Raw genomic sequence first — 23,910 nt, 5'->3', positions numbered from 1 at the left:
AAATATATAGTTTTGTAACTTAATGTATACATTATTCTAGACTGCCCTATAGCTATACCATTTAAGGAAAACTATTTTCAGTGTTTGAAAAGAGGAAGGATGTGATCCTGTTTTTTCTCATCCCGTGGAAAAAAGGCAAGTTTTAGCTGAACATTGACCTCATCTCCTTCCAAAGACACATTTCTACAGACAGTCTACATCATATAAGCAGAAAATATCAGATTCCAGTAGATTATTTGACTATTTCAAAAAGAAGAATACAAAACACGTGTGTGTGAACACACACAATGACTGTGTGTGTTTGGTATCGTTGTGCTGCATTACAAATAAAGACATGCAGAGTTTAGGGTCTGTTTGTATTGTAATCATGTTTGTGTTCATATTAACATGATGAAATCTTAAAACAGCTTCTCATGATCAAGTATTCGAAGTGCAACATTTATCCCATGAGAAAAGCATGTTTAAAAAGTATTCAGTTTGAGTAGTGGCAATTTGCAGTGTGATAACTGAAGAAAAGTTGTCTGTGGCTAAGCCTTGTGGTGTAATTTATGAGAGCTATACCCAACATGAGAACAATTTTTCAGGTTAAGAGCTTCGTCTCACATTGGTTACTACTTGAACCAAATATTGTTCGTACTCAGTAGCGCTTCACTCATTTATGCTGATCTCAAGTGAACATTTCCCTCTGTGCATAACTTACACACTAGATACAAAATTACAGGTAAGGTAGTTGTAGCATGTCCATAATATACACTTTGCCAAAGTAGAAAACATTTTGTGACTTAAACTTCCCTCACTGTCTTAAATGATCATTTAAGGGGGTGAGGTATAGATTCCAAGAATGACTATATATATATATATATATATATATATATATATATATATGTCAGGATCATTTTCTTGAATTTGCAGAGTGATTTTTCCTTTTTGTGCTTTGTGCTCTTTGCCTTTACAAGTCTAAATAAGAGCCACCTTTATAGAAACACGTTTTGACCTATTTTCTGATTAAAGAAGATACATTATTTGAGATTGTCTTGATGCATAATTCTGTGGTGTAACACATCATCCGCTAAAGCTGCGAATGAGAAGAGCACTGTAGGCCTTGGACATGAGAAGGTATTTAAAGATAAGTGGTCACATACATACAGGAAACTAAGATCTTCAGTATAGGCTTCAAACATTCATATATGTTGAATTCTTATTTATTGATATACCATTTTTATATATTTTCCTTCATAGCCTTTTAGCAAGAAAGTAATTCATAACTAGGGCTAAGCTGCTGATGTCAAAATACTGCCAAGAATCTAGTGTTTGTTTTTTAAAAATGCTTTCAGGTTAGAGATCTTTATACCGCAGGAGTGCTCAGCAGTTTATTACCATCTGTTGCTGGCTTGAGATGATCCATTATGTAATTAAACGCACTGGAGAACTGAAATACATCCAGGCTATTTAAGGCAGGAACTGAGTTTCCTCTCTTGCAGTGTCAATGTCATTACTTACGGGCCAGGCAGAGGCTCGTCCGAAGTGTAATTGAGTAATAGGTTGGTGAAATTAAATAAACCCCCCATCGAAAGAGTGAAAAACGCTGGTCATTGAGTTATGTCGCGGAAGCTCATTTAAAATCATGCCGTGCGGATGAGGAGATGATGAGTTGTCTCTTTAATAAGCACGTCTGTAATAATATTTGTCCAACGATATTGCTCAGTACATTTGTCGTGAAAACCGATGCTTTGTGTTTACAGTGACACTAGCTCGAGGTTCGAAGCAGCACATTTATAACACAAACCTCCATCAGATATACTGTCTTATTGGATATGTACCTTTAACAAGCAACACTGTGTCAATTATACATTTCATTTGAATATCGAAGAGGGTGGAAATAAATGACTACAATGAATTAGCAGCACACATTTCGGTCCCGTACCCCTCGTTAGTGAGTGAGACCTCTCGAAAGTTGGAATGGTGTGATTGTAAAGAGGGCTCGTGAATTCTCCTCGATTTATTTAGTATAGAAAACAGGTATATTTGCATATATTTGTATATTTCTGAACCAAAACCAGGCAGACCAGGTGGTTAACTCTTAGTGAGGAACTATTTTATTCTAGATTCAATTTCATTACCAGCATCCAGACACACAAATGCCCTCAAGTGTACCAAAAAGCCTAAAGCTCATTCCTGAATTGAGATCTGTAAAATAAACAGATTGTTGTCTTTAACAATTAGATCGACCCAGATAAAATGTGCGATGGGATACTTGGCAATGAATGCACTGTATGAAGGCACGTGTTTGTTTGAAAAATACTGCTTTACTGAAATCAAACGTGAACGCGCAGAAGAGAGGATGTGTTTGACAGATTAAAAATGGGTCTCAGAGATAAAAGCAGAATTGGAAGAAGACGCTTGACACGAATCTTTGGAGCAGTGCTCAGTTTTGTCCTAGGAACAGAACATTTATTTTCAGATGGAGAAAACGGCAAGGACACTGTGGTTCCAGGTCAGGGTAACCTAGAAACAAACCCCTCTGAGATCCTTTCTAATAATAAGGAACAACACCAAAAAACCTGAACTGAAGTGAAAAAGCCCAGATTCACATTGTTTTATCTTTCTTGTGTGAGGTAAATATTAACACTAATGATTATGAAAACCAGAACACCAAACAAAATGATAATATTAATGAAAACGACTTTAAAAGGAAGTGGTTCTGTGACACAGTACAGTATACTGTACTACTTGCTTCAGTAGTACCACAGAAAAAACAAAACTAGGTCAGCCTGAATACTTTTGATTACTACCTTATAGAGAAGTCACACTCATGATTTTACACTAACTGTGAGAGTGGTTCCCAAACCAGCATTTAATTTCAATTTCTCACTCTATAGGCTTCATGATTTAAGAACAACGAAAAAAGGCAGTTGTAAAATGAAGTCATGGTAGTGTGTATTTGTATATAATGTCATTGCTTACATTAGAATCACAGCAGGAACAAGGTATTGCATAGGACAGGGGGAAATCAATGGTGCGTATGTTATTGTACCATTAGTCTGCATATGGTATTATGGTACATTGCCTAAGATAGAAAGGTTATTGAATACATCTGTCAGTGTGCAAATTAACTGTATTCAGGCTTAACCACTTCAGATTTAATCTTGTATACATATGTGCCAAGGTTGCACTGCCCAGTCATTGCTAGGGACTGAATGTAGCTGAAGGAAGCTGAGAGAGATTGAAAAGTAACACCTGTTTAAAGCCACAGGAGGCAGGCTACAGATCAGTTGCATTTGCGGTCGGATGATACCTTTTATTTCCTGCAGACAAAACTTTTAAATAATTCAAATAATTTCCCCATGCCCTTGACCTAGTTGACACATATCAATCTTTTTTTTTTTCTCATTAGTGGAAGGAATAAACTGTCGCCACAACAGTTGTCGTTTTACTTGGGCAGCGATTTATGCTTCTGACTGTGCAATTCCTCAAGGAGAGTCCATTATGAAAAAATGTTTCTCTTGTGTCTCCAAATTTGTATTCTTTGCTGACAGGAGAGAGAGAGCAGTGTAGATGTTTTGGCCAGATGGGTGAAGCAGAAAGCCTGTCAGTTGTACTTCAAAAACGAAAAGACTCGTAAAAACGAGTATCCTACAAAATATCCTCTCTGTTAGCTTGGTTATTGAATTTCAGAGCCCTCAATAAAATCAATTGTTCTTTACATATTTCTGAGAGACATGGGAGAGGGCTCCTGGTCATAATATTGATTTGTAAATAATCAGCAAGCCCAATTTCAGAAAGATAATTTGCTTAGTGGCAGGAGAGAGGCAATACTAATGTATTAATAATCTCAGTTTGAGTCCTTATCTTCTCTGGTAGTTATTTTAAAACCTTCGGTAAGCAACAGTCGTGATCTCATGCTACAACAGTTGCACTGTATCATTTAAAGGTGTGAATTGAACTTGTGTGGCTTTTCATATGGGGGAAAAAAGGTATATATTACAAATTCTTGTAACATTCTTGGTTAAGATTATATCCTATTCATGAACAAAACAGATAATGGTTTGATTGAATTCAGTCTCACTATACTGGCTTCATCGCATATGTTTTGGTGCACCTTTTTAGTGCCCTTGTAGCTTGACCTGAAGGTGTTTGGCAGGCTTGAGTTATGGCTTATCACAGCAGTACTCTTTGCTAAAAAAGGAAAAGAGACTTGACATCGGCTGCTTATTGAATGAAAAGCATAAGAGCAATTTTGAAATGACACTATTGATATCTACCCTAGATGAGTGATCTTACATTTTATTTAAGTATGTACAAAAAGTTTTCAGTCGGGACTTAAATGTTAACGTTTCTTTGTTAATTCTGAAATCTATGTGGATTTCATTAGAAAATCTGTTCACTGAGATATTTTAAATATTTCTTTCCCCTTGGAAGTTTAACATTGTCAGTATGAAAGGGAAAATAAAAGGCTGACTTAATTTTTAAGTAACAATTAAAATCTAATACCGCATATAACTTAATTGCTGTCCTCCTGACGTTCACAATATGCTGGGTGTTTTATATTTTACGGTTGAGAGTTCTGTGAGAATAGCATCACGAGATCCAGGTGCTACTTTTCAGACGCAGCAAACAGAAATAGGCTCTCATTTATCACGGCCATCAAACCTGAGCAAAATACGGCGGTTTTATCAAGGGATGAGTTTCCTGACTGATACCAGATGAGCCCAGTGGTTTTGAATACCTTGACTGGAGCTAAACCTCAGTCTGCAGTTCTAGAACTCCTTTTGGAATTAATAGCTCCCATGCTAATGATAAAATGTAGTCCAAAGTATTCCCCCCTTTTCTTTTGTCCCAGTGCATTCACATTACCAAACCTTACATTTTGTAGAACAATCTGTTTATCTTTGTCTCTATGGTCATCTGCTTATCATGGAGATCGTAATGACTATCTGTCCCACTGTACCACTGTGGGTGGTGTTGTCTATATATAAAATTAATATATTGCGGGTGGTGTTGTATATATATAAAATTAATATATTGCTTGACCCCTTCTTGATTTTTGAAGGTAGTTATTTGATTAATGTCTTGATTACTTTTTGAATAGGGTGCCACTGATTTTGATTGTTAATATCTCTGGTAATTAAGTAAATATGTTGAATCTCTTGTACATACAAGTATGGCATTTACTTGCTGTTGGACTTCTGCACCAACTGGAGAGTCAAAGGTAGAGTTGAGAGATTTAGTCAGCAGTGTGGACTTAATTTGCTTATCAATATGTCTGAAAGTAGACACATATGACACACGTCGGACAATAAATTTGTTTTTAGCACACTGTTTTTTTTAATGCATTAAGAAACTGTCTGTGTCGTACACTTTTAGTCTTATTTTTACAACATGTTTCTGAAAGTATGAGCTCAAACATTTGCAGTGTAAACCATAGTGCACAACCTTTTGCGGATATAAACACTCTGTAAGATAAAGAAATCTTCAAAAGCCATTTCCTGTTGTAGCTATTTGAAGCTTTTCTGTTTTTTTTTTTGGTTTTTTTCCTTTTCATAAGGCAGTCAAAGGCGTTTCACAGTATAAGGATTGGCCATTAATTGTTTCAGGAACTGCATTTCACTATAGCTTTAAAAATAAATAAATAATAATAATAAAAAATATATATATATATGTTATGAAAACCTGTGTATTTCGTTGTGTGCTTTGTGTGGCAAAGGTTTGAGTTAGTTTTAATTTAATATTTAATTTGTACACATTCTTCAGATTTAAATTTTTTAGTCATTCTCAATTAAGTATTGAATTGTCTGTGCACTCCAATAAGGTTTAACTTGTTCATGGATTCTATATTATTCTTGATATGCATTACTCTGCAGGTGTTGTAATGCTTTATACATTTAGGGCAGTTTTGTAACCTATAATCTTTTAAAGTATTAAGCCAAACAAAATATGTAGCAGTAGAGTAAACAGCCAGCATACTACATTGTATATTATATGTAGTAAAGTGTATTAATCAAATTTGTTGCTTCAAACATTGAAATGCCTATGATAGGGCGATCTATAAGTACTATATGTAGTTGTAGTCCTCTGTTTTCATTGATTATGTGGGGAAGGGGGAGGGGTAGACATTTGCAATGATTCACTATTGACCATCTAAAACATTGTCCTATCTCAGGTCAGGAATCAGCAAACTGCGGGAGAATGTGCGGAGTAGAAAATTAATATGAATTTATGAATTTGTGAGCTTACAGAAAAATAAAATACCTCTCTGGTTGCATGGGAAAAAAAACAAATGAAATGTGGTGAATGTTTTATACCACATCCCCAACTTTAAATTCAGTAAAACAGTTTGAAACATTTGTACTGTAATGTCATAACTTAGCCGGTCATTTCTGTTGTAACAAAGTTACTATTTTCACATTGTTAATGATTATACGCTTATGAAAGGTCTGCCGAGGACATTATTAGCAGTAACAAAATATTTTAATAGTGCAAAAGATTCTTTGCTGAATCATGAATCTGAATACAAGAAATTGTTAGATAAATCATCATTATCATCATTTAAACATATTTAAAAACTAAAATATCTGTATTTGTTATGATTATGATTATTTGAAAATGGAAACAACCAAACATAAGATGTGTGGATTTAAGTTAAAAATGTGTATTCAATAGATCACTACAACAATAATTAAATCATTTTAAAATATTATATCAGTAGCTTTGAAATACTTGCTCTCGTCAAGTACATTCTTATTTCTGGAATCACAACTAGTATGTCCTCTAGTAAAGCTTATAGGAATAAATACATGTGTGAGCTAAAGGAATAGACTTTTTCAGACAAACCACATTGATTGTATTTAATAACATATTCCCTACAGTTTGGCTGAAGCACGCTGTCATTTCGGTTCGTGTTTTCTTCTTTTAACAGGGTTTGCTGCCGTGGTCTTTAACTTGGCATTCCTTAACACATTTGGAAGCGTTTTACAGGTTATCAGTTGTACATCTGTCAGCGCTATATCTGCCAGCTGTTCACCACCAGACCTTAACTGAGCGGTAATCTCTGTGAGAATAGAAAAAAAAAACTGCTTCAGTGCTAATCATGATATCTTGCGTTATCATGAGATTTCTCATCATGGGTTCCTCTCAGAAATGATTAATTCCTGTATGATCCTGGATTCCTGGACAGCTCTCATTATAGTTGTGGGTGAGTCAAACGCCAGGGGCCAAGCGATTTGGACCCCAGCGCTTCTGCTCGATGACTCTGACCTTTCTGTCCACAGACACAAAGTGGTCTCTCTCAGCAGTGCAGGGTGGTACTGAAAGACTAGATTCTAGTAGAAAAATGTAACATTGTATTCACAGAAGCATTATTTTTCCTAATTTATCCAGCTGTAATTTTTAATTTCAGATTTTTTAAACTCTTAGTCACATAATGTAACAACCTAAAATATATAAATACATAACATACATATTAATATAATCAATTTCATGCACTAAGCATTCAATACCCCAGTGGTGATTTAATTAAATGGCATTTGTCCAGATAAGGTTTCAAAAACTAATTATGCATATGTTTAAACAAGCACGGTAATGCTTGATAAATTCATTATTTTAGTATAATTCAATTGATTATTTTATGTAAATGTCTTGGAAAAGGAAAGCTTTTAGTTTTCACAGCAATTTCTTATTTTTTTCTACGGTCTCCCAAATTGGAATTGCCAGTTTCTCAGCGACACAGTGACACGGAAGAGATGAAAACAACACATATCCTCTGAAATGTTCACTTCCTTTTTAAAATGAGAGTCCACAGCTGAGATAAGACTTGGTACGATTCAGCCAACGTTTACACCTCCAAACTCTGGAGGAAAACGTAGTGATCAATAGGTATTCGGACCTATTTTGACAGGCTTATGATTAGGGGTGGTCATCATTCACACTGTTTGTACCCTGGAAGTCATTCCCCCTGTTTCAAATAATGCATTAGAATAAAACCACTTTTACCATTCTCAATGTGCGGCCTGCTGAAAAAACAGGAAGTAGTTTGAAAGCAGCCAAGTTTCCTGTACATTTATAAGGGATTCAGAAATAAAACATTGCATTCCATTTCTGTGTGTAATATTTTACTTAATTGTGTTTCTAATGCTCACATGACATTGAACATACCAATAACCCATATAGCTCCATTTATGTTTGTTTATTTCAGTTAACTGAGATCTTATGATAAGGGGTACTAGTAAAGGTGTCACATATCCACTGCAAATTAGCCTGGACTGAGTTATGTACCATCACACTGTCATTGCAAAATTAACTTATGTGCTATTTCCTGTAAAACCAGGATTGTAAGACCACTTCCTCTCACTGTAAAATGAATAGCTGCAATGCGCTTTACATGTCTGTCCGCCATATTGTGCTACTTTTAAGTTTGTTTATCAATCACTTTTCAACATTGCCATTTATTTAAATCCAGTGTACGTCAAAATATTATTATCCAAATAACTGGTGTTGTATTAAAAGGATATATAGTCCAACAGTCCAATTACATGCAGGTATTTTTCATACAATTTGCTCAGTACTGTTCAGAGTCTGTAGTGATCATGAGCATCTTATTATTATCATCATCATCATATTGTTATAATTTGTCAATCACATTTATCAGTTATGTCTTATAATTCTGCAATGGCTAATAATAATCCTAAAACAAATGTGTTTTGGTGGAGTTCTCTATTCCCGGGAGAATATATTGTATTGGAAAGTATGTGCCTGTATTGTACTGGTATTAAAACTGTGTCTGTATGTGTACTCATATTAATTAATTTACATATTTTTAAATGTTATTTTTCAGGTTATAGAGACACTGTCCAGACTTTCTCATTCGATCATCGCACAACAAACAGGAATAAGGTAGGTGAAAGAGTATAGTTAGAAATATTCAAACAAAAAAATGAAACTTTATCTCTTTACCCAGACCCAATTAGAATTGTTTTGTGGACGTTTTCAAACGTGTCGTGTTATGATTTTAAATGTTTATTTTTCAATAGGCCTTTCCCCACAGAAGAAAGTGTGGAAGATGAAGAAATCTACAAAGGCTTGGATGAGCTAATAGAGTACGTATGAAATGAAATTAATCAAAACAAAAACCACTAGCATTACTTAAGAATTCAGTGGAACTGAAACTTTTGAATTAGTCAGTACATTTTGTGAATGAAAGGTTAAAACCCCCCCCCCAAACAAACGCATTTGTAATTTTTTGTTTCATTCCATAACCGAAATAAATAGACAGGATTTTTTTCCCCCCTTTTTCTGTTTTCGGTTTTCCGTAAAAAGAGAAGATACTCAGAGACTTTACTATCTGCCATCACAGGATCTGGGCACCCACGTGTTTCAGTAATACTAAAAGGAAGTCTAAGTTTCAGATTTACTTTGTTTTGGAACAAATTTAGAACTTTTGATTGAATTCACACTTTATAAATATGCCCACGTCAGTGCGTACAGAGGAAGTTGCACTTGAGTAACCCGTAAATCATCCGAAAGGGACTTTCAGCATCTGATTGACTTTGCAAGCTGAATCCTTACAGTGAAAATTCATGTAATGCTGGGGGTTTTGGGATCTCATTTTATATTATGTAGGGGACAGCTGGCGTTGTTTAACGTAACAACACTTTTATGCTGCTGCTTTGTGTAAACATACATGGGCATCCTGTGTGAAGTGCATTTGACACTTTATTCATCTCTGGTAAAGTCTTTATTTGGACAGGTTAACAATCTATCCTACAACACAGAAAAACACACACACGCACACACACACAGACACACACACGCACACACACGCACACACACATATATAAACATTTGATTGTTTTCACACAAGGTAAGATTTTAAAAAGCAGGCCAGCGATTATTCATTTTCACACACCTGTCTGTTACGTTTCCCATTTGTGAGAACTGGCTTCAGTCCGTATCCCCCCTAATGATATGGCTTGTATGCTAATTGGTGTAGACTCTGGCTGTCAACAATGGCCTATGGCTTTGTTCAGTCTGTCCTGGCAGCACAAGCGACTTCTCCAAATATCAGGATTCTCTCCAAAGAGACAGCAGACTAAGGGCAGAAACATGCACAACAATAAGCATCAAGACTCCTTCCATCATCGAGTTTAACAGTACCCTGCAGACCCTTGTGATCCACAGGGGTCGATGAAGGCATCAAACTCTATTAAAATCAGTTTTCTTTGTCCAACAATCTGTGCCTATTGTACATTGCATTTGATGATCAAGTCGGTTCAAGTGATGCTTAACGTAACTCAAAGGTACTGCAATTGTAATATAGTGTTCTTTCTACTACTATATTGAGTTTTAAACTATTTAGGTGGAACATTAAAGAATATGTAACGGAAATGTGTTTGTAACTGTTTATTTATATGTGCAGAGAAGATAACACCTAAAAAGAAAGCTTTTCGGTCTAAACTCTCATTTGCATAATTTGATTCGATACGTTCACTTCCCTTATTTGTTTGTTCGCCTACTTCAGAAAAAACTGTTGGTGACCACCACCTACCACACTGACACATAATGAAACAAGAAAAGCAAGCATCACTAGGTGTTTATTATAATCCCCTTTGGAAGATGTCGATACACGTTTGTATTATTTCCATTATTTTGAAATGTAAAGATCTAAATCAAAGATAAGCAATCGGATTCAGTTAGAAACTGCTTTTGGAACAAACAATCCCACTGCTTCACCCTGTTTCTGACTCCACGTTCACTGAAAACATGTTGTGGGTCTGATGTGAGGCTTTCTACTCCACTACAGCGAGAATGGTGTTGAGGATGAGGAAGATCTCTATGACTGTGTCTATGGGGAGGATGAAGGCGGAGAAGTTTATGAAGATTTGATGAAGGCTGAAGCTCTTCCTCCACCTGTACGATGAGTTATTTTAATCTTCCTTTCTTCTGTACTTTCCAGAATCAACCCACCCACTTTTCATAGCGGATGATTTTTGTATGTGACTTTTTTGAGGGTATTTTTCTTTTTATTTTATAAATTTATAGTCATCTGCTGTTTTTCTGTTGTTGTGATTTTACCCAGCTCAGATGTCAATATCAATCAAGGAAAGCATGTCCAGAAATGTACAAGTACCTTTTGGTACTTTGAAAAGCTTTCTTTTTCCTGAAGATTTTTTTAATTATTAGTATGTATTTTAACATGTGTGCCTCCATAAATCCCCCCCTTTATTTGTAATTGCAGAAACAGGCTGAAACTGACATTCGTAGCTGCTGCCTTACTGAAATAAAACAGACTGAAGAGAAATACACAGAAACATTGGAGTCCATAGAGAGAGTGAGTATTGTGTATAGGAATTACACTAATAATGCATCTTATTTTACATTTCACTGAAGCAGTTCCTACATATGCTGATACTTTATCATATGAAATGGCTAGTTAAAATAAAATAAAATAAATAATAATAATAATATATATATATATATATATATATATTAAAAACATACAATCTTACATTTTTGCTTTCTAAACAAAACAAGGTTATAGATACATGGTTTGAAGTACCATTATTTTTGAAAAAGGATTTGTAAAGTTCATTATAATTATAAAGAATTAAATGTGATCTGAATTTTGGAAAAGTAATTGTTTAATATCAATTTTAACGTATAGTTTGTATTAAGTAAGGTAGAAAAATAGCTTAGAATGTATTTGACACATATTCTCCGTTTTGTCTCCACAGTATTTTATGACACCCCTCAGGAAATTTTTGTCGCCAATGGAAATTGAAAAAGTGTTTGTTAACATTCCAGTAAGCATTTCGCCATGACTCACACCATCGCAATACATATAAAAGAAGAAAAGCAGAAGAATAAACCAAGTCTGATACCTTCCACAAAGCTGTCTTTCTGAACACACAGCACACTATTACACACAGGGTTCTGTTTAGAATACTACGGTTGAAAACATTCTGCTTCAATCAAAATCGGAAAATCTCTCCGTAGAAACATTTCACGGATGACATACGCTTTTGACACAGTTAATAACAGTTATGCCATCCGGAGAGGGTATTGTCAGTCAAAACGGGTAAAGTGAATAACTGTAGTGCAACATTCTTTTGTTGCCTTTCTGAGGGTATCTGTTCTGATACGGATAGAATTTGCGTAGTGTTTTTTTATCCTATGAGAGATAAGAGGCTAACACTTTTGTTTTCCTTACATCAGTGTGTTTTCAGGTGCAGTTCAGTAATTATCTCTGCAGCCTACAATGAAATATAAATGGGGAGTATTGGAGATCGTGTGGGAGTGTCAGGCGGTGGTTTGTGTAGGCTGTAAAAGTAGCAGGGAACATTTTTCTCTTAGATGTCTGTCACAGTGATTCCAAAATAAGCTCTGTTACTATCATAGCCTGCTGACATCCTAGTTCATATTCATGAAAGGAAGGAGCCTCACTGCTCAGCCAGTTTGTCATTGGATTAGTGTCTCTGAGGCTTGTCAGATAAGATGAGCACAGCGCTCGGATTATACACCGTAGGAGGAGAAATGGGATGGGATGTCCTTGTCAATGCAAGGGACGTCCAGGGGGTCTGCTAGTTAGAAGCTGCCATATTGTTTGTGTCTTTGTAATATTTTTGTAGCACACTTGATCATTTTGTTCAGTGCCTTACAAGGCCAGTCAATATGATCTGCTTTATAATTTTGTGAGTTTTTTTTTCGGGACTACTATACGCTCTGCTGTGTTCAGATTTTGACTTCATATCTCGATGATAAGAAGTGTTATTGTTATTTGTTCTGAAGCAAAAGTCTCTTGCTCGAGCAACTAGCTGATCTTACAAAACACACCTGATTTAAATGTCTTAACATATAATTGTTCTTTTTTTTTTATTGAAAATAAATATGAAATGTTACCTGTAGTCCTCCAGACCTGTAGGGGGTCTTACTGATCTTATTTGGAGAGAGATTAGATCGCTCTGTTGTCATAAGGAAATTATTACATATCTGATTCAACAGCTGTCTGGGAACACAATGAAATAGTGCTGCTTAAGATGCATCATTTTCTGGAATTAGGTTGTATAGGTTTTGTAACACACAATTGCAAATCTGTATGGACAAATGTATTTCTAACTACTGCTTTCTCTGATGTAGGAGCTTGTGAAGGTCCACAAAAGCCTAATGCTTGAAATACAAGACTCCATCTGCAATAAAAGTGCTCAAAACCTGTACCAGATTTTCATTAACTACAAAGAAAGGTAAGACTACAATATCGATGATCTGTTTTGTCATATTGACCATGTATTTATAGCAGGAATTGTTGTCCTGTTCCTTTATTTCATAATATAATACACTAATAAGACTAGATATAACTAATTTGTAAATATCACCTTCAGCCAAAGCATGTGAACATTCAAGAAAATATAGTTCCAGAACACAGCATGTAAAAAAGTGTTACATGTATTTAAATAAACAGCAATTTATTTATATTGCAAATATTGCTAATAAGCTTTCATGGTTTGATTTCAATATTTTACACAAACCATCAGTGACCATTAGAGAAAAGGAGTTTGGCCAGATCCTAAAATACATTGAAGAAACACTCACTTACTTATCAACTAATTGTTGATTACTCTTAACAGCAAACAAATCCACATTAAACACAGTCGACTTATTAACTATTAAATAAACATTAAATGTGACCAGCACATTAGAAATTGAAATTAGAATGGTTTCCTCAGCTCAATTACAAAATTAAATATTAGTGTTCTTGTCACTTTTTGTACAACACCGCCATCTATAGACCACTTCAAATATTGCATCAGTGACTTCTGACACTGTGTGTTTTTCATTCAGTAATACATTCTGAATTGTACTGCAATTTTTCTATTTAGATTGCTGATTTATGGAAAGTATTGCAGTCATGTTGAAACAGCCATTGCCGGCTTGGATGAGATCTGCAAAGAGAAAGAAGACGTTCGTTTGAAGCTAGAGGTAAGATTTTTCTAAGCGACTGTGATGCAAAATAAACATCCCACCTTTTGCCAAGAAATCAGCAAAAACAACGCATGACCTCAGCAACAGACCTATTCATTCATGCACCAGTATGTTATTTTCATGATCGTGTTTTCATTGTTTTTACTATTATTCATTTCTTAGCCAAACACCCTTTCCCTTTGTAGCTGTTAGTGCCCTCTTGTGGTGAAAAGCAGAAGTTACAGAAACAGTAACATTCATAACAAATGCTAGTAAGATTTTAAAGCTGTATACTGTATACTGATCCATTTTACTTGTTCAAGTATGGTGAAAAGTTTGATGTATAGTGTATTCTATAGTTTAGTACGTAAGCAGTATGTTGTTTTTGTCAGGAATGTTCAAAGAGAGCGAACAACGGCAAGTTTACATTAAGAGACCTTCTGGTTGTCCCAATGCAGAGAGTACTGAAATATCATCTGCTATTGCAGGTAAGCAGTTTACTTTCTTCTTCTTCTTCTTCTTCTTCTTCTTCTTCTTCTTCTTCTTCTTTTATTTTTCTTAAGAGGAGATCACTTTTAACTCCTGGAATCCGCATTTTCCTTCTATTTTCAGAGATACCATCTGTTGTCCGTTTCATCACACAATTTCACATTAAAATGCCAGTTTACTGAATTCATACGCTAGTTTCAGAGCAGGTTTCTGTGTATGTGATATATTTTAAATTGAAATACATATAAACAAAAACAATGGCAATTCTATGGTATTGCTGTGCCGTATTATAATGAATGTTGATGTGTTGATTGGGTTATTGCCTTTAATGGGAACTGATATACTGATTTATTGCAATGTTGTATGATGTCACATCTGAGGTGCAGTTTGATTCATGGCTTTATTCATTATGCTGCACTGTGATATTTATATGCTCTTGGTTTTTTGCCACACCTTTGGACATTTGTATTGTCCTATATCTAGGAAGTTACCCTAAGGTGATATTAATAAACATTGAACCGGGTCAAATTACTTTTGAAGATGCATATATTGCATGCAACTGTTGGATCTTACACCTTAAATTTAATTTCGTTTTTCCTTAATCTGATCAAGGTTAGCTTTTAGGCATTTGTAGAAGTTACCACTAGGGGCACACATGCAGCTTCATTCAGTTTCTCCAGAAAGGGTCTGGTTTTGCAGAACTAAAGACCTATCACTCTTTCTTTTCTGTTGTACATTTTCCTTGCGGGTCTGTGCCATTGCAAAGAAATTCCTACTCTTCTCATTTAAACAAAACCACTGTTGAATCATTTCCTGTTCCTGAAGCCCATCTGTTGAATAGTTTGAATCAATCTGTATTATCTGTAAGACAATACCAATATACATTCATACCTTAGTAAAGCTTTACAATTCCAGGTGTTTCCTCCCTCAGTATAAGACACAATTCAAACAAAGAAAAACACAAACAACAATATATATATATATATATATATATATATATATATATATATATATATATATATATGTATGTAGTTTCTTTTTAAATACAAAGTAGAACATCCTCACAATAAACACGATGTAAAGTAACCTTTTTATTCAAGTACGTCGGTACCACAAGGTAATGTTCTGCACATGCTTGATTGGTCTCGTTGTTCTTCTGAATAAACGTTGACCGCTTGGATGTTTTTCCCGGCTGAAATGTAAGAGAGGTCATATTGTCTAAACTGCAGTCAGACCTGAGCTCACCTCAGAGACAGGCCTCTCATGTGACAGCGGTTCACTTGGCGCTGCTGAACCCGAGCACCTGGCGGTCCGCTGAGGGCAGTGCTGATGGATTGTAGCTGTAGGGAAGCTTTCAGCGACATCAAGGCCCTTCTACCCAGACGCACGCGAGTGTGTAAAATGCAGTGGGGAATCTCGCAGGTGTTACTGTCCTTTTCTGTCACAATGTCAGTGTCAGAGTTAAGTATTTCACACCCTTTCATTCCTTCTTTTTGTGTTATGCTAAGTTAATACCCTGCACCACTTTGACTTGAATTAATCATAACGCTGATCTCTCTTGAAGGCTTGAAGTCTGACTCCTGGTGTGTGCATGACTGGGAATAAAAGATACAGTTCCCAGCCCGTAGTGGCAGTAATGCAAAAGTTCTGCTTGAGTGATGCAAGGGATTCAAGGATCACCGGGCGCGTTTTGTGTGGCACAAAATCAGGAAAAAGTGGAAATATTTTTCTAAGCTATGCGAAGGACATGCCTGATGACCTTCCTTATCTTAACTGGTCTTAGATGTCTTGTTTACTCTGTGCAAGATGAAGAAAGCGTTTGGAAAAAATACCTTGTGTGGTTTTTGCATTATCACTCAAGCAGAACATATTTTTTTTTGTTCAGGGTTTTGTAAAAATGACATTGCCGAACTTCCCTGTTCATTTTTTGTCGAATACATTGCAGGCATATGTCTCTGATAAGAAAAACATGCACTTGACAACTGAAACATCCATCTCGAAGGTCCAGGTTGTGTGAAAGCTCATGATAAGAGTCTAACATGCAGACGGATGCCCTAATTACAATAAAGGATCTTTGGCAGCTTCTGTTTCCCTTGTCTGACTAGACGCTGTTATATTCAACACGTTGTCGCTAATTAGCTGTTAAAAAACAAGCTGCAGTGCAGTCTATTAATGCTATGTGTTTGTTTTGATTACACAGGAATTAGTCAAACACACTCACGATCAAACTGACAAGAGCAATTTAAGATTGGCACTCGACGCCATGAAGGTAAGCGCCTTTGTGTAGAGTTGCAAATGCAGATTTGCTTTTGTTTGTGCAGTCTGACCTTTTCACACAACGTGCCAGTTCTGCTTTGCGTGGAGAAATAACACGTTTCCCACAGATAACAGAAAGACTGCTAATACAATCTAAGAAATGCTTAGTGTTTATTGGAAAGCCAAGTCATATTTCAGGCAAATGTGTTTAATTCTCAGATGAATGTGTGTGTTTTAAGAAAAAAAAATAAAGCCAGACACCTTGGGGGATTTTATTAAACCAATTTACCTGTTTTTATTCTCGTGTAGTCTTTGTTCCCCCCAATATCAATAATTACTTCAGACAGAAAGTGATCGGTGTATTGCTTAAGTATACCGTCAATATTAGTTGACTGGGGAAATTCCCTTAACTGCAGTAAATCACTGTAACAAGAAAGTAAAGAGTTTGCAAAAGATTACGTGATTTAATTTGGTAGAATTATCCACTTACTGGTAGTTTAATGGGGCACAAAACAAATGTAGTTAACGTGCACCGAGCATTTCCAGTAACTATATTCATATTTGTATATACATACGTTTGTGTATCTAAGGTGATCTTTATAGGCTGCCCTAGCTTTGACAGTTTAATTGAAGATATGTTTAATTATATTTACCACACAGAGATTTATGATGTTCATCTTAAACAGTCAGGTGCACTTCAGACAACTGCTCAACCAAAACAGTCCAGCGTCACACGGGAACACAGTCAATTATGTCTTCTTAACAAAACAAAGTTACAAAGCATAAGTTGGCCTCGATGAATGACATGGTATAGTAAATATACGGGCCTTTATCCATAAAACGTTCTCCCAGTTATTAAGCAAATAATCGGGCTTTCCTATAGCAATATATAGATTAGCAAAGCATACTGATAAGATATTTTAGTAACAATTTCCTTGAAGGACTTTGTTGGATTAAATTAACAACAAATATTATGCAAGAAATCTACCTGTATTGGATTTGTGTAAGCAGATAAAAATAAATAACAGTAGTCCTACCTACAGGTTCAACTTATAGTTAACTCTCAACACTGCAGTTTTTTTTACTTAGGCAATCAAAAGGGAAAACACACACCATAGCTAAGATTTTAATTAGCAAATCACTGGAAGACCTCAAGTTTCACACTTAAGTCGTCACCGTTACCATTTTCGTTTTTCTTTTTGCAAGTCATTATTGTAAGTAAAAATTGTAGTGTGCCATTTACCGTCTGAGTATTGTCTATTGTCTATTGTCTGTGGCAACCTCATTTTTATCGGTGTGTATTTCTTGTTCTAATATGTAGGACCTGGCTCAGTATGTCAATGAAGTGAAGAGAGACAACGAAACGTTGCGAGAGATTGACCAGTTTCAGAGATCCATTGAAAACCTGGTAAGGCACTGAAATGAAATGGTGCTTCTTTGAATGCGGTTTTTAATGTTCGAAGTGAAACTGTAAATGTAGATGCAGGCTGCTCGTGTAGAAACTGGGTGTTAATGGTGCTAATGCATTCTGAATATGTTCCTATTTGTAAAACATATTTTAGGAAACATGTTACATTTGTAACATGTAACATGTAAACATTTGTATTTGTTATAATATACAATTTTGTAAATATACATAGCACTGCAAGGAGTTATACCATCACTACAGAAAAATACATCTAGCAACAAATTCCAAAAATGCAAATGTATATGTAGCAGCTTTCTATTACAGACATATAGTTGATGCATGAATAATAGTCTAATAACTAATAACAAAGTAGTAGTTGGCATGCCGTTTGCTAAGGAAACACAGCACGTTATTTGATCCTGAGAACCCGAATTACTGTGTCTTCCTGATCCTTTCTGGTAATACTTAAACAAGTAGCAGAAGGGGAACATTTTAATACAGGCTCACATCATTTTGGAAAAGAAATAATTGTTTGAGTTAAGGCAGACAGATGTTGTATTCTGTATACTGAACTTTGAAGTGCTTTTTAATTTAAATGGAAGAAAGATGCTACTAAACATGCATCTCTTTATATTTATGATTATTTTCAACTTAAATAAAATACCCATACACTAATACTCTCCAAAGATGTTCCTTTGTGTCTGAGAAGTCAAAATAACTACTTTAGTTGTTACATATTAAACCCATTTTTATTTTCCTTTGAAGAACAATCATGCATTCACTTACTGTTTCAGAACCAGTCTCTGAAAAACTACGGAAGACCAAAAGTGGATGGCGAAGTGCGGGTAGCTTCACTAGATAAACGGGCCAAACAAGACAGGTGAGATTCGTCTGTGGAACTTCCCTTTGACTCAAAATCAGATCTTCTTTCGGAATGAAAGGTCAGAGGAAGTCACCACTTTGGCAAGCATGGTTTTTTATTCTTGTTTTAATTGGACGCAGGCATATCTTCTTGTTCGACAAAGCAGTGATTGTTTGCAAGCGACGGGGCGACAACTATGAAATGAAAGAGGTGATCGACCTCAACAACTTCAAAATCACCAACAACCCCACCACAGACAAAGAAAACAGAAAGGTTTGTAATTACTGTCCCAAGTAACTGTCCCCCTCTTTTTTGCTCTGAATATTTTATGGCGGGCATTTCTTTCTCCTGTGAAGATAATTTAAAGTGTGTTTAAAGCTTTGGCTTTACTAGCTTCGAAAAGAACATTCGGTCACTATTCACCCGTTTTACGGCTTGGACGTGACTTGGCCCAGAGTTAAAAGGAGTACGAATCACTCAATTTGGGCCTACATTTGATGGCTCTTTAACTTTGCAAGCATTTCGATATTTTCTTCTGTTAATATTCCTCAGGTTGGCAGACCCATTTGTTCACCACCGCCAAAGATGTCACCTTCAATCTGCCATCTTGTTAGGCTGTAATGACAGTTGTCTTTGAAAAACTTGTGCAAAACATGCTTTTGAATAAGGAGGCTCCCGTTGAAAGGAGACCCACTGACCTTCCCCTTTGAAGTCACACAAATTCTCTGCAGGCCTGGAGACGACCTGAGACACTGCACATGCAAATATACCGAGCGGTTGCAGATGTTTTGTCGAGTCTTTAATGTCAATGATTAACATGCATCTTAATGACTGCTAAAGGCTCTCCGTGAGTTGGCTTCTATCCCTTAATAAATGGAATTACGTAAAATAAAGGCAACTTGATTATGAGCTTCGTACATATAGCATTTCAGTCTCATTACTAAGATATAAACACATTGAAAAAGAAGTGTAGTAGCTAATACATACGAATATACGTCTTGTGGCCTGTGCATTCATTACGCTTTTTTTTTCTTCACAGTGGTCTTATGGATTCTACCTCATTCATAACCAGGGACAAAACGGATTTGAATTCTTTTTCAAAACAAAAGAGCTGAAGAAAAAGTGGCTTGAACAGTTTGGAATGGCGATGTGAGTGTTTGAATGCCAGTAACCACTGGCAGTTGGTGTTCTGGTTTAGTCACAATAAATGGGTCTGTGAACATACATAGCCATTGTCACCGTTTTCCAAACACGGCCGCATATCTCACACTGCAGGTGAAAGAGTGTGTTGACACAAACTTATTTTCTGTTTATTCGTGCTTTATCTCTGAACAAACATGCACATTTGATTAGAGTGACATAACAGAACAAAATGAGCCCGGCTGAGATTTGTTAAGGGCTGCAGAAACATTTGGAAAGCAGGGGGGAAAGGATTTGTCATTTGAAAAGGGTTTGTTGTCAAAAAGAAACCCAGATTAGTTGACAGCAGGGGGTGTAACGATTGCAGTGGAATTAACTTACGGATTCATTTAGCTAAATTCAAGCGGTTAGACGAGGAGTAAATAATTTGGGCACATTTTGCTGTTTGAAATCGACAGAAAATTCAAGAAATACAAGAAATGGTTGTAACGCTTTTTGATTAATTGGAAGATGAATCACTTTGGATCCATCTCCAAGAAGAATATTGATTTTGGAATATATTTACTGGATCATAGAACTCCTCGACAGACATCATTCAAAGTTTTTATCAGTATAAATGTTTTCTTTGTTGTTCAATCACACAAGTAGCTTGTACACACAGGCCATGATGAATGCTAAAAGAAATGTATTCTGGCAACAAATAATAAACATTTCCTGGTTTGCACAAAAATACATATGTTCTATGCACTTTCATATATGGAAATACGCATTTATTGGATTTTAAAATGCATTGTAAACCCCAAAGGAAGACCGCCGATAATCGCACAGCTGTTCAAGTAAGATGTTGGTTCTCATCTTCCAACAGATCCAACATCAGACCTGAAAATGCAAATGAAAACTTCCATGAATTTAAGATGCACACTTTTGATAGGATCACATCTTGCACTTCCTGCCGTATGCTGTTGAGGTAAGTCCAGACGAAAGCACCTGCACACTGATGCTGCACAAGCTTGTACTCTGCTGGTTTTCTTTCAGTTTCTTGTGCGTCCTTCGCTAGTCTTTCAGTTGTTCTGCGTTTCTATACCAAAACATTGCGTAAATGTCAGTTGTTTATTCCTGAGAGGACTGATGGTTGGCTTTAATAAACATAAACGTTATTATATGCATCTGTGCAGGAAAGTAATATATAGGTAATAAAAAATGGTATCTGTTAGGACACTCGGTTGCCATGGGGAACATATATGTAAAGACAACAAATAGTAATTCAAGTACGTCAGAATTATAATTATGGAACCAAACAGGAAATTTAATCGTTAATTTTAAACACTGTGGTTTTTATAGGCTGGAAATCATGTATCATTTGTAAACATGTCAAATATTACACTGTAAATATGGTGGGCATTTTAATGTATTGTCTCCATCAGTGAAATGAATTGTTCTACATTAGCTAAACGAGAATCCAGTTTTGTCGCAGGGTTAAAACACTCCTCAGGCTGCTTTTGTGTTGTGCGAGCAGGAGAGTGACATCCGTGACCTCAAACCTCTTGCTGTGTTAGACACAAAGCGCTGTCTCTCATCATTTCAGCCTTCATGAGTTGTGCCTGTTAACTGAAAGAAACAGCAGTTGCTCTTTTTTACTTTCAGGGGGATTTTTAACCAAGGCTACCTGTGCTCCAAATGTGGAGCTGGGGCCCACAAAGAGTGCCTTGGAAGGTTTGAAAACTGTGGAAAAACGAACTCAGGTAAATAAGATCTTTATATCTCTCCATATATCAGACTCCCCATAGTACAACAATACCTGACTTTATCTAGATATCTTTGAATGCCTATGAAGTACTCATGCAGGGGGGGTCCAATTGCTATTTTTCAAAAATTGGGGGACATTTTCCCCCATCCCCCACATAAATCAAATGGAAAGCTAGGCCAGTCCAAGTCTACTCCCGATTCTGAGTAGAAATGCAGGCCTAACTGTAAAGGAAGTGTAAGTTTGATGGGGATTAGCCCAGACAAAAATGTATCACTAATTTTATCACTAAACCTAATTTGACATCAAAATGTAGCTAAATTACTTTAAATCTGTAATCATTACAAGCATTTATTTAAATGTATCTTTAATTAAAATCTTAAGGGATAACAAGCAATTACCCTGGCACCTAAATAGTATTCCGATTCTGAGATTGTTAGAACAATGGGCATGTCATGTGACGTGTTGCTCTTTTTGTACGACTTGACTGACTGCAAAGATTTGTTTGCCTTGGATGAAAAAGAAGAGTTACAAATACCACGGATGCCCATAGAGAGATCAATATAGTGCTTTAGAGAAAACCATTGAGCTGTTGTTTGCACAATAAGCAAAAGTATTGAAAATGCACAGATGTTGTCTCTCTTTCATAATAATATTAACACTTTAATTCAGTTAATTGCACAGGCAAAAATGTTTATTTACTATCAAAATTATGCTGGAAGAACGTAGCACTTTGTTGCAACATGGTATTAAATGTCTCTTCTAGTTCATTTTGGTATTACTCATTTGGAACCATTTTATGAATTTAATATCCACACTGTCAGGTGTACCTGGGCAGGCTCACACACTGTAGCAGCCCTAGAGGATCTATGAGAAAACACCCGAGTGTTAAATGTAATTTGAGCTGAGTGATCACTGACAAGTCAGTGCAGAATTGGATTTCCACACTGTCCTGTATAATAGAAGTAACTTAGTCCTTGAACAGATAAAATGGATGGTGGACTGATAAACAAAGCCACTTACTTGCCTTGACTTATTGCAATATTTACACTAATACAGTGATCTGTGAGCTGTGACCATAACTGTCTGTCTGAATTTATAACAATGCTCGTCTACATATCTGAAAGGACACGGCGCAACATTCCGTTTTTTGTGCTTTTTTCTAAAGGAAACTTTGTGGAAATGAACATTTCTCTAACATAACCGAAATATAAAAAGCACATGTTGTATTCTCAAATTCCTAACATGATGTGTACTAATATACTGCAATAATGCAAGTTGTTTGTGTTTGTGTGTATCTGGCTCCTGAGATTAAGTTCTTGGCACAACAAATAGTTTTATTTGTCATGCCACTATAATATGCTACTTACCTGTGCAGCCCTTTTTACATGATTTCAGAATTCAAATTTGTTTCGGAACTTAGGACAAAGTTCAGAATGATAGGCAACCAATTAAAGGCAGTCTCACCGGAGCCAATGAAACTGACTCTTTGAACAAAACAGTCTTAAGTCCTGCCCAAGGGCAGCTGAGCTTCTGACAGGTATACTCTGCTGAGCAAAACAAAGCAGAGAGAGCTAGCCGTGCACACACAAACACTAAAGCAAGTTTGCCTGATAAATGAGCGCATTCTCACAATGCCTGTTTTCAAACTAATTTCAGATTCTTGCACACTGAGATCAGAGGTAAGAAATGCATTCATTTCAGTGTTTTTACTGTGTGGCTGCGTGTTTTGGTGTACAGTTACAAAACATACAAAACAAGATTTTTCGTAAAGATTATATTTTAACTTTTTGCATTGCCTAGGCAGTACTTATAACTTTAAAACATATATATTTCCAAAGAAGAGCCTAAAATATTTGTGAAATGGTGGTCATAAAGAGTATCTAAGTTGTAGAGTTTTGTTGTCCTGCACACAATTATCAGAAGGAACTTTTTTTTTACTCTTTGGTTTATTTTGCAATAACACTGTACCTGTCATTCATGCAGTTGTGTTTTTAATGTGTTATGTGATGAATCAGTGAAGATTAAACCATACATTTATAACTACATGTTTTGGGTGAT

The 23,910-nt window shown here is 35.9% G+C and overlaps 1 protein-coding gene across 1 annotated transcript in view; it reads left to right on the top strand.

The window, feature by feature from the left end:
* Positions 1-23,910, top strand: part of vav3a (vav 3 guanine nucleotide exchange factor a) — a 68,264-nt gene that overhangs the window by 24,004 nt on the left and 20,350 nt on the right. Inside the window, exons 3-18 of the mRNA XM_066691896.1 lie at positions 8,831-8,889; positions 9,027-9,092; positions 10,796-10,904; positions 11,231-11,323; positions 11,727-11,795; positions 13,129-13,232; positions 13,869-13,968; positions 14,343-14,438; positions 16,640-16,708; positions 18,017-18,103; positions 18,898-18,983; positions 19,106-19,238; positions 20,005-20,114; positions 20,971-21,072; positions 21,750-21,847; positions 23,509-23,531. Of these exons, the coding sequence (XP_066547993.1) occupies positions 8,831-8,889; positions 9,027-9,092; positions 10,796-10,904; positions 11,231-11,323; positions 11,727-11,795; positions 13,129-13,232; positions 13,869-13,968; positions 14,343-14,438; positions 16,640-16,708; positions 18,017-18,103; positions 18,898-18,983; positions 19,106-19,238; positions 20,005-20,114; positions 20,971-21,072; positions 21,750-21,847; positions 23,509-23,531 (1,404 nt within the window). The remainder of the gene's footprint in view (positions 1-8,830; positions 8,890-9,026; positions 9,093-10,795; positions 10,905-11,230; positions 11,324-11,726; positions 11,796-13,128; positions 13,233-13,868; positions 13,969-14,342; positions 14,439-16,639; positions 16,709-18,016; positions 18,104-18,897; positions 18,984-19,105; positions 19,239-20,004; positions 20,115-20,970; positions 21,073-21,749; positions 21,848-23,508; positions 23,532-23,910) is intronic.

The sequence above is a fragment of the Amia ocellicauda genome, chromosome 19 (genome assembly GCF_036373705.1).
Source record: "Amia ocellicauda isolate fAmiCal2 chromosome 19, fAmiCal2.hap1, whole genome shotgun sequence".
Classification (NCBI taxonomy): domain Eukaryota; kingdom Metazoa; phylum Chordata; class Actinopteri; order Amiiformes; family Amiidae; genus Amia; species Amia ocellicauda.
Note: the sequence above shows the minus strand (reverse complement) of the source record. Positions and strands in the feature narration are given on the sequence as shown.